The 15094-nt window shown below is 39.4% G+C and overlaps 1 protein-coding gene across 2 annotated transcripts in view; it reads right to left on the bottom strand.

The window, feature by feature from the left end:
• The window catches only part of tpst1 (tyrosylprotein sulfotransferase 1), a 46196-nt gene that overhangs the window by 13476 nt on the left and 17626 nt on the right, over positions 1-15094 (bottom strand). For both annotated transcript variants that reach the window (XM_037774415.1, XM_037774416.1), the window contains exon 3: positions 3322-3520. In XM_037774415.1, the coding sequence (XP_037630343.1) occupies positions 3322-3520 (199 nt within the window). The remainder of the gene's footprint in view (positions 1-3321; positions 3521-15094) is intronic.

Here is a 15094-nt window from a genome sequence, read left to right as displayed (position 1 = left end):
GCTGACCCCCATATGAGAACTATGAGGACTTTAAGAACTTTAAACATGCACTATCTACCTTTAAACATGCACTATCTACCTACCTTTAAACATGCACTATCTACCTACCTTTAAACATGCACTATCTACCTTTAAACATGCACTATCTACCTTTAAACATGCACTATCTGTCTTTAAACATGCACTATCTGTCTTTAAACATGCACTATCTGCAACCATCTTGGACTCTACACTCTCCGACGCACTTTACACTCACTTTACACATTACATCATATATTTACCACTTTATTGCTGACTGCACATATGTAAATATTACATTTATTTATTGCACATTCTACATTTATTTATTGACGGTCTGTACACACTACGTTCACCCATTCACTCTGTATCTTTTATGTCTCTATTATTGTCTTTATAATTTGTGTTTACCTTTACCTCTTCTGTGATTCACTCTGTTTGCTGATGTTGCTGCTTTGACAGGTTACAGGTTTAAAGGTTCATCTTATCTTATCTTATCTTATCTTATCTTAAAGTGGACACCTAAACATTAAACTCAAGTTGTTTCACAACTACGGGCATAAATGTGCTGCTATAAACTAGGGATGTCACGATACTAGAACTCTAGTAGTCGATACCATTACCAGTGAATTTCCACGATTCTCGATACCCAACGGGTAAAAAAAAAAGGAAAATTATGAGACTTTATTCCTCAGGTATAGCTCAATGACTGTAAGAAAACAGCGGAGGCTGTACGCGCACACACTATATATAGCCTCAGATTGCAAGCAGTAGTTTAAATTCACTAACATGGTGACAGACCATTAGACCATTAAATATTTATTTAAAATGCTAATGTTATATTTTGATGACAACAAAAAAGCACTACTTTTCAGAGATTTAGCAATTAGCAACAAAAGATTCAGTTCAGTTCAGTTGTTTTTTTCTCAAACAAATGAATAAAGGATCTCTGAAAAAGTAAACAAACCCAACACCCCAAATCCTCCTGATTTCGGTGATCCCTTATACCTTAACCTTTCATCTGGCACTACCAGCAGGTTAATGTTTTCACTTATCCAGCTTGGCTATTAAAATGGCGGGTTTGTCAAGATGTCCTGTGTCGCACTAGTGACTATCCTCTCTGACAAATAAGTGATCTGCATTGTTTTAACTCCACCTTCTAGGAACGGCTCAGCTCGGCTGGAACCTCGACCGAGGTGGTAGAAAAGGTGCCAGGTACTATCCACAACTTTTGCTAATGGAAAACCAAAAAAGAGTAAGTCGAGTTGAGTTGAGCCGTGCCGTACCATGCAGTGGAAATGTGGCATTAGTCTCTCTCAAACTTCAATATCGGCCTCAAAAATCCAGTATCAGTTAGACTATACTACTGACCTTGCTTTGTAAATAAGGTCATTTTTAAACAGGAAGGTGTTTTTCCCAAAGTTGGAAACACAAGATTCTCTAAAATATCATTGTAGTGTTAAGATTTTCCTTAATTGGAACGAAGGGGCCTTGCTCAAACCCTGTCCACTTGGCCATATAATGTAGGGACACTTCAATTGTGCAGAGGAACCATGAAGCTATAAGTGTCACTTAGACATGCAACAGCAGCTCAAGGTAGACTTTTACATTCGCTGGTTAGAAACCAGGAGTCTGGTAGCACTTCCCCCAGTTCTCTCGGGTACAATTGCATTTTCATGTCTCAGGATTTCTTGGAAATATGAGTAAGTATGATCATGTTCTAGGAAAATACCCAGACACCTGGAAAGAGTTTCAGCCTCTGTGCTTGGAAGCAACAAATCAGCCAGAAAAATGTTTGGACAGCAGTCAAACAGGGGAGAGGTCAAACTGGGATAACATGCAAACAGTCAATGAACTGGCATTCTTCAGTCTGTATCACCACTAAGCTGCAATACAACTGTAAAACAACACTTAAAGAGACATTTCACCATTTAACTATTCAACTACTCACACTCAATTTATTTGTTTTTAGCATTAAATCATAACAGAATTTATCTTGAGACGCTTTTCATATAGAGCAGGTCCAGACTGTATTCACTAACTAGGACTAAAATACAGTAAAGTTTCAGTCTACCAGCAGCGGAGAGCTAAAAGGAGGGAATTTCAAACTAATGGGAAACTATAAACATTCTTTTCCTAAAACCCCAGCTCATATCTCCAGTGACAGTGTGCAATATGAAGTCATCTTCTTCCTAATGGTTCTGACGTCTCAAAATTAGTACAATTGTGACTTATTGACGTTAGCACCTCTTTTATTGCCCAGTTCAACACATTGAGAAATTGGGCATCAAAGCACCAGAAAGACCTTAAAACCTCAGCCTCCACAGACCTTGAGAGATAAAAATAAAAGAGAACTGTGTCCTCTATCTCAGACATACAGTACAGTACGCAACCCACAGAGAGGAGCTGCAGAGCATGTCACCTGATAGTTCAGCTTGAGGAAAAGGATTTAATAAAACATATTCTGCTCCAAAAATAGCCAAGGGGGTTTGACATCTGGCAAGGACGTCGTTGCCGAAGCGAAGAAGACCGTGCTTGTGCTCGCAATGTTAAAAGCGGATCGGCCATTAATCGTAAAGGTGGTGGTTAAATCTCAGGATCTTCCTCCTGTCAAATTGTCTTAAGACAATGGAAACCAAATCTATGGTTATGAGAAAAAATGTAAGTCACTTTGGACAAAAGTGTCCGATTAATGGATGTCATGTGATGTAAAGTGGTAACTGTAATATTAGCTCTCTGTGATATACATTTATTTGTAGTCTCCAAACCCAAGCTGAGATAAGCTGATACATCATCATGGTAAGCCACCGAAGCTATTATACAACTGTTTTCACAGTTTTCAGTGTAGCATGAAAATTATTTTGTGGAGACCAATATACTTTGGAGAATATATATATATATATATCTCAAGTATGTTCCATTTGTAGTTAGTGGACTAATATTCTAAATAACAGCAGTACGGCCTGTTTAAAGGAATAGTTTGGCATTTTGGTTCATATGCTTGCTCGCTTTCTTGGTGAGAGTCGATGAGCAGATTGATAGCACTCTCATATGTCCACTGAATATGAGGCTACAGCCAGCAGCAGGTGGGTATGTGCCGGACTATTTCTTGGCCAGTCCAACTCTTTGTCAAAGCAAATAAACAAATTTCCCAAAATGTTGACGTATTCCTTTACAAAACTGTGACTTCCATAAAGATAGATGATCTAAAGTTCTTGCGGTTAATAATTCCAAAGAGTAACTTTAAGACGGACTTAAACATAGTTTGGATAAATCTCGTCACTCTAGTAGGCCAGTACTCACCCTTCTGGTGTTGTCCAGGACTTTGGGGTCAGGCCGGCCATAGTTGGGAGGGTTGGCATGGGGGTCGTAGCCCAGTCTGGACAGCATGGGGGCGATGACAGCCATGTCCCTTACGACATCAGCTGGGATCTTCCCAACCCACTTGGACAAGGCCTCCACGTTGACAGGCTTGATGACCTGGTCTGTGGACCTCTCCACCCTGGTAACACAGGAAGGAAGAAGAGAGAAAAAAGTTGAGTTCAGCTCTGATCTGAACTGGTCACTTGACCAGTTTTTCTTGGTTGTTGAAGCATATGGTTGCAATGCCAAAGATTCCAGGTTTTAATCCCAAGGAGGTCAATTTAGCATCAAGTGGTGACATCTTTTCTAAATGATGTACTTGTTAATTTATGTGGCAAATGTTCCTAAAGTCTTAATAAAATGCATTATTTCATTAACCATACTCAGTGGGCTCAGTGGTGGATGGCCCAACCCTTGCTGGCTCAAGTGTTACAGTTACACTTATCCATGCCTTTATCTCGAGCAGAGTCGATTACTGCAATGGTCTATTCACAGGTCCACCTAAAAAGACAATCTAACAGCTTCAGATGGTGCAAAATGCGGTTGCTAGAGTTCTTACAAAAACAAAAAGAACTGATCACACCACTCCAGTACTTAAGTCCCTACACTGGCTCCCAGTAAGTCACAGAATTGACTTTAAAACACTACTGCTTGTTTACAAATCACTAAAGGGAGTAGGTCCAAATTACCTCTCAGATATGTTTCAACAGTACACACTGACTAGATCTCTAATGTCACTGGGAAAAAATCTAATAGTAGTATCCACCATCAGAACGAAACATGGTGCTGCACAACTGTGGAACAAACTTCCAGATGAGGTCAAAGATGCACCAACAGTGGCCATTTTCAAAAGACTCAAGACCAAACTGTTCTCAGACGCTTTTCTTAATTGATCAAATGCTGCACTTAAACTGTCTTTTGATTGATTTGATATCCTTTCATTTTTTCTCTTTTAACTTATACTTTTATATTCTTTTATTCGTTTATATCTTTTGCACTTTGTGCTCTTTTTTCTTACTTTGATATATGTAAAGCACTTTGAATTGCCTTTGTGTATGAAATGTGCTATATAAATAAACTTGCCTTGCCTTCAGACCCACTCCACTCAGTGATTTTGAATTCACTGCAACTGGCATTACTTAAAGGAACAGTAGGATTTAACCACATCTAGCAGTGAGGTTGCAGATTGCAGCCTCTCCCGTGTGCCAAGCGTGTAGAAGAACTACGGTGGCTGACATGAAAACGTGAATGGCGCTTTCTAGAGCTGTTGTCACGAGTAGCGTAGGTAACACCGTTTATTACGCGGCTTTGTTGAATACTCGATTCTGATTGGTCAATCACAGCATTCTACGGTCTGTTATTTCTTCATAACAGACCGTTGCTATAGGCGCAGCTCTGATGTCGGACTCTGGAGGACCATTTTTGTGTCAAATTATTGATTTCTTCAGTAAGTAGCCGTGTAATAAGCGGGATAATGTACAGCTAGCGGGTTATTGTTGTGAAATAAACCCCGACACAGAGCCGAGGTGTGGTGTTGCACCCCTTCAGGGTGATGCAAGACTCATGTCGGGGTTTATTTCATAACAATGACCGGCTCGCTGTACATTATCCCTTACTTAGTGACCACACCTCACTGCATGACATCAGCATTTGTAATCAGTGATGTCACAGCATTTTTTTTTTTTTTTAACCTTAATTTAACCAGGAGGTCCCTTAAGATTAAAATCTCTTTTTCGAGGGAGACCTGGATGCATTAGCGTCGTTAGCTCAGCTTGCCCCCAAATGGCCCCATTTACAACAGACCAGTCCATCTCTCAGTTCTGTTCACTGGCATCTAATTGGCTGTAATTTGATCATGAAGACAATATTAAAGATGGTTTCCTGGCTTCCCTCTCTCAGCAGGTCCTTGTTAAATATGCTGAATAAATTACCCTTCACTCTATCAGTTCAATCTTCTCCCAAAATGCATCATGTTTCATATAATTTACCATCCATGTTCAGCGTGTCTCAAACTCAACATATGGACTGAACATAATTTCCTTGAGCTCAGTTATTCAGTTTAATCTCACTGACTATGTCAAAAGGGGAAATGAAAGGTCATTATGTTTTAAGACAAAAGCTACACAGTCAAAGTAACCTGCAATAGATGACATCTGGAGTACTTCACAGTAGCAACGCATTAGTACTTAAAAACTGGAAAACATTAACCCAAATTACTAGTTTTTAGAGAAAGTCAGGCTTTTGATAGTGAAATTAAGTGTGTGTTGTTTATAGAGTGAAGATAAGTGATGCTCCACTCGTCCTTTCCCTCCATCAGCCATGGGTGGTTTTGAAAGGAATCCACCATTATGTCGTACCGGGGTAAATTATTCATTGTCTGAAATTAAATATTCAACAAGCGAGCTGCTGGACAGCATCTTCTGTATTCTGGGATGAGCGAAGTTTACGACCACTGACCAGCAGGAGCGATTTGATATCAGATCTATGATGATGATGATGTACAGTAGATGACCGCACCATTTAAAATAAGCAACGTAACAAACCACAGGGCACGTCGGTGTGGAAGTTCTTCAGCATGAGTGAAGATGGAATAAAGCTGCAATTTGTCACAACCACAAGTCCAAAATAAGCCGCAGAGGAACATCCTTAAACACATCTGGAACAACTAACTCAGATCAGACACTTATTATGAAGGGATTCATTCCCATGATGCTCATCTGTTGACAGCATGGTCTCTCCCTAGCACAGTCCTGCTTCTAACGGAGCCATCAGCTAACGTTAACGGAGGTTGCATTGACTTGTATTAAGATACTCTCAGTAAAGCTACTCAGTAAAAATGAGTTTTGGGCAAAGGTAGAGTCTAATTCGTGTAAAATGTAGTTTTTGGTGAGAAACTTGAATAAATCCAGTTGTTTGAAGGAGATGTTTTCACAGTATCATAAAATAGATATTAAAGAGAGAATTATGAGCTGTTTAACTTCATAACACTAGCTCGAGCAGCTTAAAATATATTGAACTAACTAACTAAAACTAGCAATGCAACGAATTTTCTTTAATCAAACCAAATATTCAAATTATAATAAAATAATTTATTTCCAATAGATGACAATAACAAAGTAAAAGGATTATATTTAGAATTTTTGATGGTTTACACTGACTTCAGGGCGGTTTTTAAATTATTTTTCGGGACGGTGGTGAATAAAGTTAGTCTGGAGCCTCGCTATCAGTTATAGTTCTTAGAAAGAAAATCGGACTCAGCAGATCAGCAAATTTGTGATTTGTAATATTGGGCTTTATAAAGAAAGTTGACTTGACACGTTGGTAATTCCTAGACTAATCCCAAAATGATTTTGAAAACATTGCACGCTTGCATGTAACAAGGAAAAAATATAAAGCATCCACAGTATGCCCGCAACTAATAATAACTTTCATTATCGATTAATCAGCCGCTTATTTTCTAGATTTATAATTTTGTCAGTAAAATGTAAAAAAAAAAAAAATACACAAATTCTAAAATCACAAGGTGTCATCTTCCAGTTGCTTGTTTTGTCTGACCAGCAGTCCAAAACCCAGAGATATTCACTTTACTATAACAGAAGAGTAAGAAAACCAGAAAATATTCCCATTTGAGAAGCTGGAAATAATTTTTTTTTGTCATTTTTACTGTAGATTATTTTTTTGTTCATTCAGTAATTGTTTCAGCTGTAATGCACAATATATAGTGACATGGTTAAGTACTCAGACCATTTTAACACGGTTAGACTTAATGACCCTTCGATTAGTCCTGCCCCCCCCGCATGCAGCCCACACTGTCATTAACTCCCTGAATGGATGCCCCGATCCAATACTCAGTATTGGTATTGGCCTGATACCGGCCAAAATCACTGGGACGGATATCGGAGAAAAGAAAAGTATAATGAATGTTGAGTTATATCCAGTATTTTACACTGGAAATATAATTCCTTTTTTATACACAGGGCTTAAATTGGGCCGGGGTGTCCGAAGCTGTTACATTTCTTGAGTACAGCTGTATTTTCCATCATACGCACGCAAATGGGCAGAGTGAAGGAAAACATAGTCATTGTCGATCTTGCTTTTGATTTCGATGGTCGAGATCGGAGGACATTTTCGCTCAATTTCCAATTTAGGATCGAAATCGTGACACCCCTACTGCTGGGTAATTTAATCTAGAATAATACATCAGCATTTATTAGTTGATTTTTTGTATTAATAATCTGAATCTGCAAAGTAACTTAAGTTATTACATTTTTTAAAAGTGTTGTTTAAGAGAGGGAAAAAGAGGTTATTGAATTGGTATCGGTATTGGCATTGGACAAGAAAAAATGGTATCAAGCCATCCCTAATAAACATTGTCTAATTTTTGGAAAAAATTAAAAAGTGAGCAGACAGAAGGGTCTACAACATGCGTTTGAAGGATATATCAGGACTGTCAAACTGCTTCAGCATAAAGAGAGAAGCTAAAGCCTCCAGATCACAGTGTAAACGTGAACCACCGTCACCTGAAGACAATGAAATTAAGAACAACGCTGTTCCTGTAAAGTCAGGCAGGTCTTTATGCACTTGTTACTATCATTAAAAAGCAAAAGTAGCATGTGTATACATTCAGTATACCCTCAGTAGCTAGCGTAGCATAGAAGTGCTAATGTAGCACACCAGGTTTTTATGTAGTAGTGTAACTGGACTGGACATAATGTGGAAAGGCAGTTATGTCTGTATAAAGACACACAGTTTACAGTTCATGTTAAAGATTAAGACTAAACTAAGTTTTAAACAGAAGTCTGTATTAGGGTATACAACAGTGTCAGCGTGGCTTCTATTTATCCTGGTGCAGATCTGGGATTCCTAAGCAGTATAGTCAAAGTAAAGTCAATTGGGGGACTCAAAAAATGCACATATTACTCACTTTTTCTACTATCCAAGTTTCTTTTTTAGACAAAAAGTGTGACACATTCTAATACACAGCTCCACCAGTGTCTGTTACTGTTATAAGACTTGAGGTAAAGCATGCTGAAAGGTAATCCTACCCTTCCTTAATGGAGTAGCATTTAGTAGTTAGGTTCCTTAAAAAAAATCCAATAATATTGACAACAGCATCTCCAAATACAAAGCAAGACTGAAACTGTGAGTTATAATAGAGAAGTATGAGGCCGGTCACTTCACACAAAGATTCACACAGAATTACAATTTTAAAATTTCATGAAGAACATTTCATTCTTGCTGAAATAAAAGCCATTTCTTCTGCTCTCCCTGGCTGCTGCTAGGTTTTTTGAGGTTGTTCTCTCTCCTCACACACATCTATTTACTGTCTGCAGTCCAGCTCTCTATCCCTATGTTTCCTGTCTGACTCTATACCTCAATATGGCAATTCACTTTCCTCTAATCCATTTACTTTGCAATTGAATCTTTACACTGTACGGGTATAGTCTCCTGCATGATTAATAGAGTGAGCTGGTTTTGTCATCTCAGGAGGATGGTGGAGATGGTTTCTGAGAGACGGGCCACGATCCAAATATCCACTCTGCAACAAATGGGTAGGGAATCACTTTAGGTAACTCCATCAAGACCCAAGAGGCTGCTAAGTGTTGACGTGGAACATAAACTGATAAAGACAACGACTGAGTATAGCGAGCGCAGCTCAGCTTCACCATCAGGTTAGATGCGTGCAATGTTATTGACAAAAGAACGAAGGATCTCCTCAATCCAACACCAACACACACATGACGCAACACACAAGAGAATACACAAAGTAGACATACTTTGGAAATTAGGGGTGTAATGATTCATCTACTACATCGATGTATCAATTTATATTCCTACGATCCAACTACGTTGATAGATACTCGGCAAGTTGTCCTTCACAGGAGACGTGTATCAATATAAAATCGTTTTGAAGCGCAAAAAATGATTGTATCGATACTAAGGATTTGCACCTTGTATTTAAGGACGACAAACGTTATATGAATATAAAACGATATCACGTGGGAAAGAACGATAGCCAATAGAGGAACCAAGCTGACTGAAGAAGGAAGGACAACCACCACCGTCATGGTGGCTGCGGCTAATGCATGAGCTAATGCTAAACGTGAAGCATAAAGTAGTAATAAGATGACCTCAGAACGTGTCTCCATGACTTCATCCATCCACCCTTCATGAAGTTTCAATACAATGTGAAAAACTAAAACCACTAATTCTACCTGCCCGTCGTCCGCCATGTTTGTTTACAATAAAGTCACGCTTGATTGCGAGAGATTTTGCGAGATTTCCATTTTCTTGAGTCGGGACTCTTGTTGTTCATGAATGAATGTGTTAGTGTGTGGTGTGCTGTTTTTGCCAAATCGCTGCTCTCCACACACTATAGGAATGTCGTTGTCACATTTTCACAATCTGTTAAGATTTGAAAAACCTTTTAGTCTGGGCCAGTCTTTGGTCGACTACACAATCCACTCATTATCTTTCCAAACATTGAGATGATACGTAGTGCACCATCTTCAGCTACTGTAGACACTGGCATCATGGCATGACATCAGTTGGCTCAATGTTCACAATGATCACAGCTTGTTAAACCTTGCACTTATCCAAACCACTATTCTGTGTTTGACTTGAATGTTCCTCCTGTTTGGAGCGGCACTAAGACTGAAGGGTCAGACGCAGATACTCAACAGCACAATAAAATGAGGGAGACAATATCCAGGGATATAAATATCCCATCGGTTTGTTTCCGGTCATCAATCTAAAATCATTTGCACCCACACTGCCGAACAAGTGATGCACACACATCCCTCTTCTTGGCTTTAAATGTGATGTGACAAAAAACCTTTCCGCCCGTCACATGACCACTTCCCTTCAGGCTGATGCTCTTAATGGGCTCTAGCTTGTCAATTATTCATTGCTGGGCCTCCTTTACCAAAGGTGGTGTTCTGTATCACCGACGGCTGATAAGAGAGAATCGGATAAAGACATCAAGATCACAAATAGGATGGAGGGATGGAAAGGCTCCCCTGTTCTGGGATAACTAATGGAGCAAGTAGCTCAGCGAAGCAGGGCCTCCACTAAATCAAGGTCAGGTAATTGATGTTAATGCTCGGGGGTCTGGCTGCCAGCTGATTGAGATTTTCATGTAGATAGAGACCCGAAGCCGTAGGATCCCGGAGAGTGAGGAGTGCTGGTGGTTGTAGTGGGTAAAAGGCATTTTCTGCCAGGTGTCATGGGGGTTGACTTTAATGCACTGTGGGCAAAGTACTTGAGTGGAGGTGGGGCAAAATGTTTATGATGGTAAAAGGTAGTTGTGCTGCCCCGAAGGCTACTTGTGGCTGGCCTCCTCTTGCATCAAATTGTATCAGGACCCATTTAGGAGAGAGGTATGATGTTGGACCAAAGCCTGTAATAGCTGACATGCAGACTGTGTACTGAGTAAAAACTACTATAGAGCGCATACAGAGTGAAAGCCTTAAAGACTACATTATCATACAAACACAAGATAGAGATGCTTCAATGCATAAGTTGTAGATTAGACAAGTTTGTCAAGAATTGTTATCACGGAGAGTTGACATTCAAGAAAAAAAAAAACATTTTGCTAAAAGTCACATACAGAAAAAAAAAATAAAACATGTAAAGACACTGTTGGACACACTCACACACACCGAGCCCCAAAAATCCTGATCAGAGCATCCATCATATTTTCTCTTTAATTACATTCATACATTCTCTTCTTGTTCTAAAAGCACTGTATTATAGTCGCCTGGTTTCACACCTTTGAATCTGATTTATCGATTCAAATAGGTCTAGTGTAGAGATAAAACGATTAGTCAATTAATCAAGTTCGATAAAAAATAAATCTGAAACAATTTTGATAACCAGTTAACCATTTTCAAGCAAAATTGCCAAATAGTTGCTTGTTCCAGCTTCTTAAATATGAGGATTTGCAGCTTATATCTCTTTTATATCACTGTAAGTCGAATATCTGTGGGTTTTGGAGTCTTGGTCAGACAACAGAGGAAATTTTAATATGTCACTTTAGACTCTGGGAAACTGTAATTTTCACAATTCTGAAGAAACCGCTGAGCCAATCAGAGCTTTTTAGGCAAGATTAAGAATGGGGAAGTCATCTTCCTGTGCCGAAACCAAAAAAATTTAGCAACAAATAAAATGGCCACAAAGACGGCTTGATGCATTGATGAGATTGGGTATAAGTCAATTTACAGAAAAAACAACTCTTAAATTAGAATAATTTCTGTGACCAACAGGACATTTTGTGTTAACTGTAAATGGCGCCAAAGTGACACCGATATGTCAGCCACTAGAACATAATGTCAGGATAAATAATGTGGTGAAAGTCTGAATATCAGGCTGGTAGTGTGGAGCTGTGGCTTTGAGTTTTGTTCCATGGAAGCCGGAGAGTCTACAGCAATGATACTCAACTCAAAGTCTGGCCCGTGAGAGGATGCCGGGTGGCCCGCCGACCATTTTCTAATTCACAATGAAAATAAATTGATTCACAATTGGAAAAAGTGACAGAGGAGAATCCCCTGGACCCCCCCGACAGAGGTCTAAGAGGCTAAGCCCCAAATGTCTGTTATGTGTTTAGTATCTGGGCCCTGGCCTTCAGTCATTTTGCAAAAGTGGCCACCACCGAGCAAAACAAGTTGATAATACAGTACCTGGTTTACAGGTTCCATGCTTTATCAAGCATTAGCTTTAAAGTAGCTTCATCAGGGGCCCGGCTACATTGATCCATCAAAAAAACGGAGAGAAAACAGATGGAAGGTATTTCTGTCTGTTATGTTTGTTTTTAAATTAGGAAATTAGGATCTGTAATTGTATGTTTGCCTTTGCACTTTTCTCTGCTGCATTAGTCTCTGCCTCCTCCGCTTTTCAAATGTTTACTCCAGAGATGAAAGAGGCGGCGTCGTTTCCTGTAACTCATCAAGTGAGCTACACAAGGCGCAGCATTGGCTGGCTTACTGCCCCCGTAGGAGACACGTTTTGTGCATCATAACACAGACCCAACTAATCAATGATGAAATTCGTTGTGAAATATTTTTATAATCGATTTTAATTGACTGGTTGTTGCAGCCCTAGTTTGAAACCTAGTATATGGCTGGACCACGTATGGTCAATGTGTTTATTGTGACTTATTTGTCACAGGGATAGTCAGCGGAAGTGAATTGAAACCTAAACTGTACATTTACTACTACTTATTACACGGCTGTGTTGAATACTCAATTCTGATTGGTCAATCACGGCATTCTGCGGTCTGTAATTTCTTTATAGCAGACCGTTGCTATGTATAACAGACCGTTGCTATGGGCGCAGCTCTGATGTCGGACTCCGGAGGATCGTTTTTGTGTCCAAATATTGATTTCTTTAGTAAGTAGCCGTGTAATAAGCGGGATAATGTACAGCTAGCGGGTCATTGTTGTGAAAGAATCTCCGACAGGGTGATGCTGCACACCGACAGGAAGCGGGGATTCTTTCACAACAATGACCGGCTCTCTGTACATTATCCCTTACTTGACAACTTTACTGCTAATTTCCTCTCTGCTCCGATCGCCAACACCTGTCTGCTCTGAGCGTATCCACTGTCACTCTCTCTCTCTCTCGCTCGATCACACACTCGCTACGCCCACACTACACACTGAGAAATTCCTTAAAGCAGCTAAGCTACTTTTAACATATGCATCTAACTCAATCTATCATGCATCAAATAAGGTCATCAACCATGTGAGGTTAATCCAATTGTGAATCTGTTTTGGCCTGGAGATCAACGTTGTATCAGAAAGCATCTTGGACTTTGTCCTTGTTAACAATGTAGTTTGATGTAGACATGCAGGACAAAGCAGTGTCTCCATGTCTATCTGCAGCTCAGCTTAGAGGGCTCTGGTTAAGGTCCCTATTCATTAATATTTGATGGGAATCAATTTGTGGAGGGGTGACGTGTGCACTAAAAGACCAGAGATCTGCATCTGGATCCAAAAGAGCTCTTATCGCTCTTGGCCTCATGTTTGTTTTTTCTATTTAAAGTGGTGTAGCAATCCAGGGTTGTGCCAGGAAAAAGGTTAAACAGAATCCCGGTTTTATTCCAACATGACCACCAAAGATGATTTTCTCGTGTCTGGACGCAACTGATGATGAAAGACTGTTACTATGAGAGACGAGGACATTGTCTTTCTGAGAAACTCAAGAGTCCTTGCCATTGAGTCGTAGCAGTCCAGTGTTGTATTTGCATGGCTAAAGAGCACTTGAGAGTCTCCATGGCATCAACACACCTGACAGCATCTTAAGATGAGCTTTTGAGTTTTTCAGCTTGGTTAACTGGATTTATCTTCTAGTTACTAACAGTGTATACATTGAATATGTTTATTTTGCTTCATGGTTGGTTGAAATTCTTATTTAATATTTTACAATAATAAAATCTATTGTTACCATTACTCTTATTGTAAAAAAAATTATAATGTTTAGGGATTTCTCTATCAAGTATATTTGGCCCAGATCCCACCAAGGCCTTCAATATTGGTTATCTTTTGGCCTGCCTAAAGGAATGAACATTAATTAGTGATAACTGATATGACCTGTTGCCGACACTGGTCAGTGTCGGCTAAAAATGAGGAGCTGCTACCCGAATGTTTTGTACAGCGGTCGTTGCTAAGGATACAGAGAGAATTAGATTCGGAGCTTAGCTTAGTTTTCCAAACTGGATGTAAGAGTTCAGTCACTCGCACCGGTGCACACAAATATATTCACATTCACACAATTTCCACTTGCATATGCATAAAAATGTCCACACTTTAGAGCCTGCCTGGCTGTAGAGTACAGTAGAGAAAGGATCGGCTTTATTTTAGCCAACACAATCGATTAAAATATGCCTGGATTGGCCTCAATTACCAATACTTCGGGACATGTCTAATGATGATAATACGAATGAAAAAGACTTAGTTTATTTAGATTGCTATATGTCTTAAAGGGATACTTCACAAATCTAAAACAATCATTTGTACATCAATTCCTCACCCCGTGTAACCTTGAATTCTTGAAGAAAAGTTTTTGTTTCTGTCAAATGCCTCCAAGGTGAACTAACGATCAAAAAACAAAGAAAAGTCTTGATGAATTGAAGTTAACTCGTGCAGTATCATCCAGTTTTATGCTCACTACTTCCCAAACACATGCATCTTCGCTAAAACCTTACTATTTAAACCACTTCAGCATAAACAGTCTCATGCTTGTGCAACTCTGAGAGGTGAAGCCGATGCAGAATAGAACTGGGTTGATTTCCAGTTTAGCTGTTCCAGTCCAGTGTACCAGCTTACACTGGTTTGTATATATACATATTTCATCAGCATCTGTAACTCTGTTAGCCCTCACTTACTCATAGTAAAAATGACATCTGCTCTCGGATACAATCCTTAAACAAATAGTTCTATAAATCAATGTTATTTCTAAATGAATCGTCATGATCTAGTTTTACACTGTGCCTAAAAAAACACTTCGTGCACTTCATGATGATGACTCATGACTTCACAATGAACACTGCTGGAAAAAAAACTGGCTCATGATTGAACTTAATTGCTGACCCCTGCTGTAACCTGCTGACTCTTTGTTCTTTCAGTTGTTTCTTCTCGTAGTCAAACAGGTCTAAGTCTTAGAACTCAAGAAGGAAAACAGAAGGAAAGAGAAATGAAATATGGAGCCAGTTAGA

Source organism: Sebastes umbrosus, chromosome 7 (genome assembly GCF_015220745.1).
Source record: "Sebastes umbrosus isolate fSebUmb1 chromosome 7, fSebUmb1.pri, whole genome shotgun sequence".
NCBI lineage: Eukaryota > Metazoa > Chordata > Actinopteri > Perciformes > Sebastidae > Sebastes > Sebastes umbrosus.
This window is presented reverse-complemented; position numbering and strand designations above follow the sequence as displayed.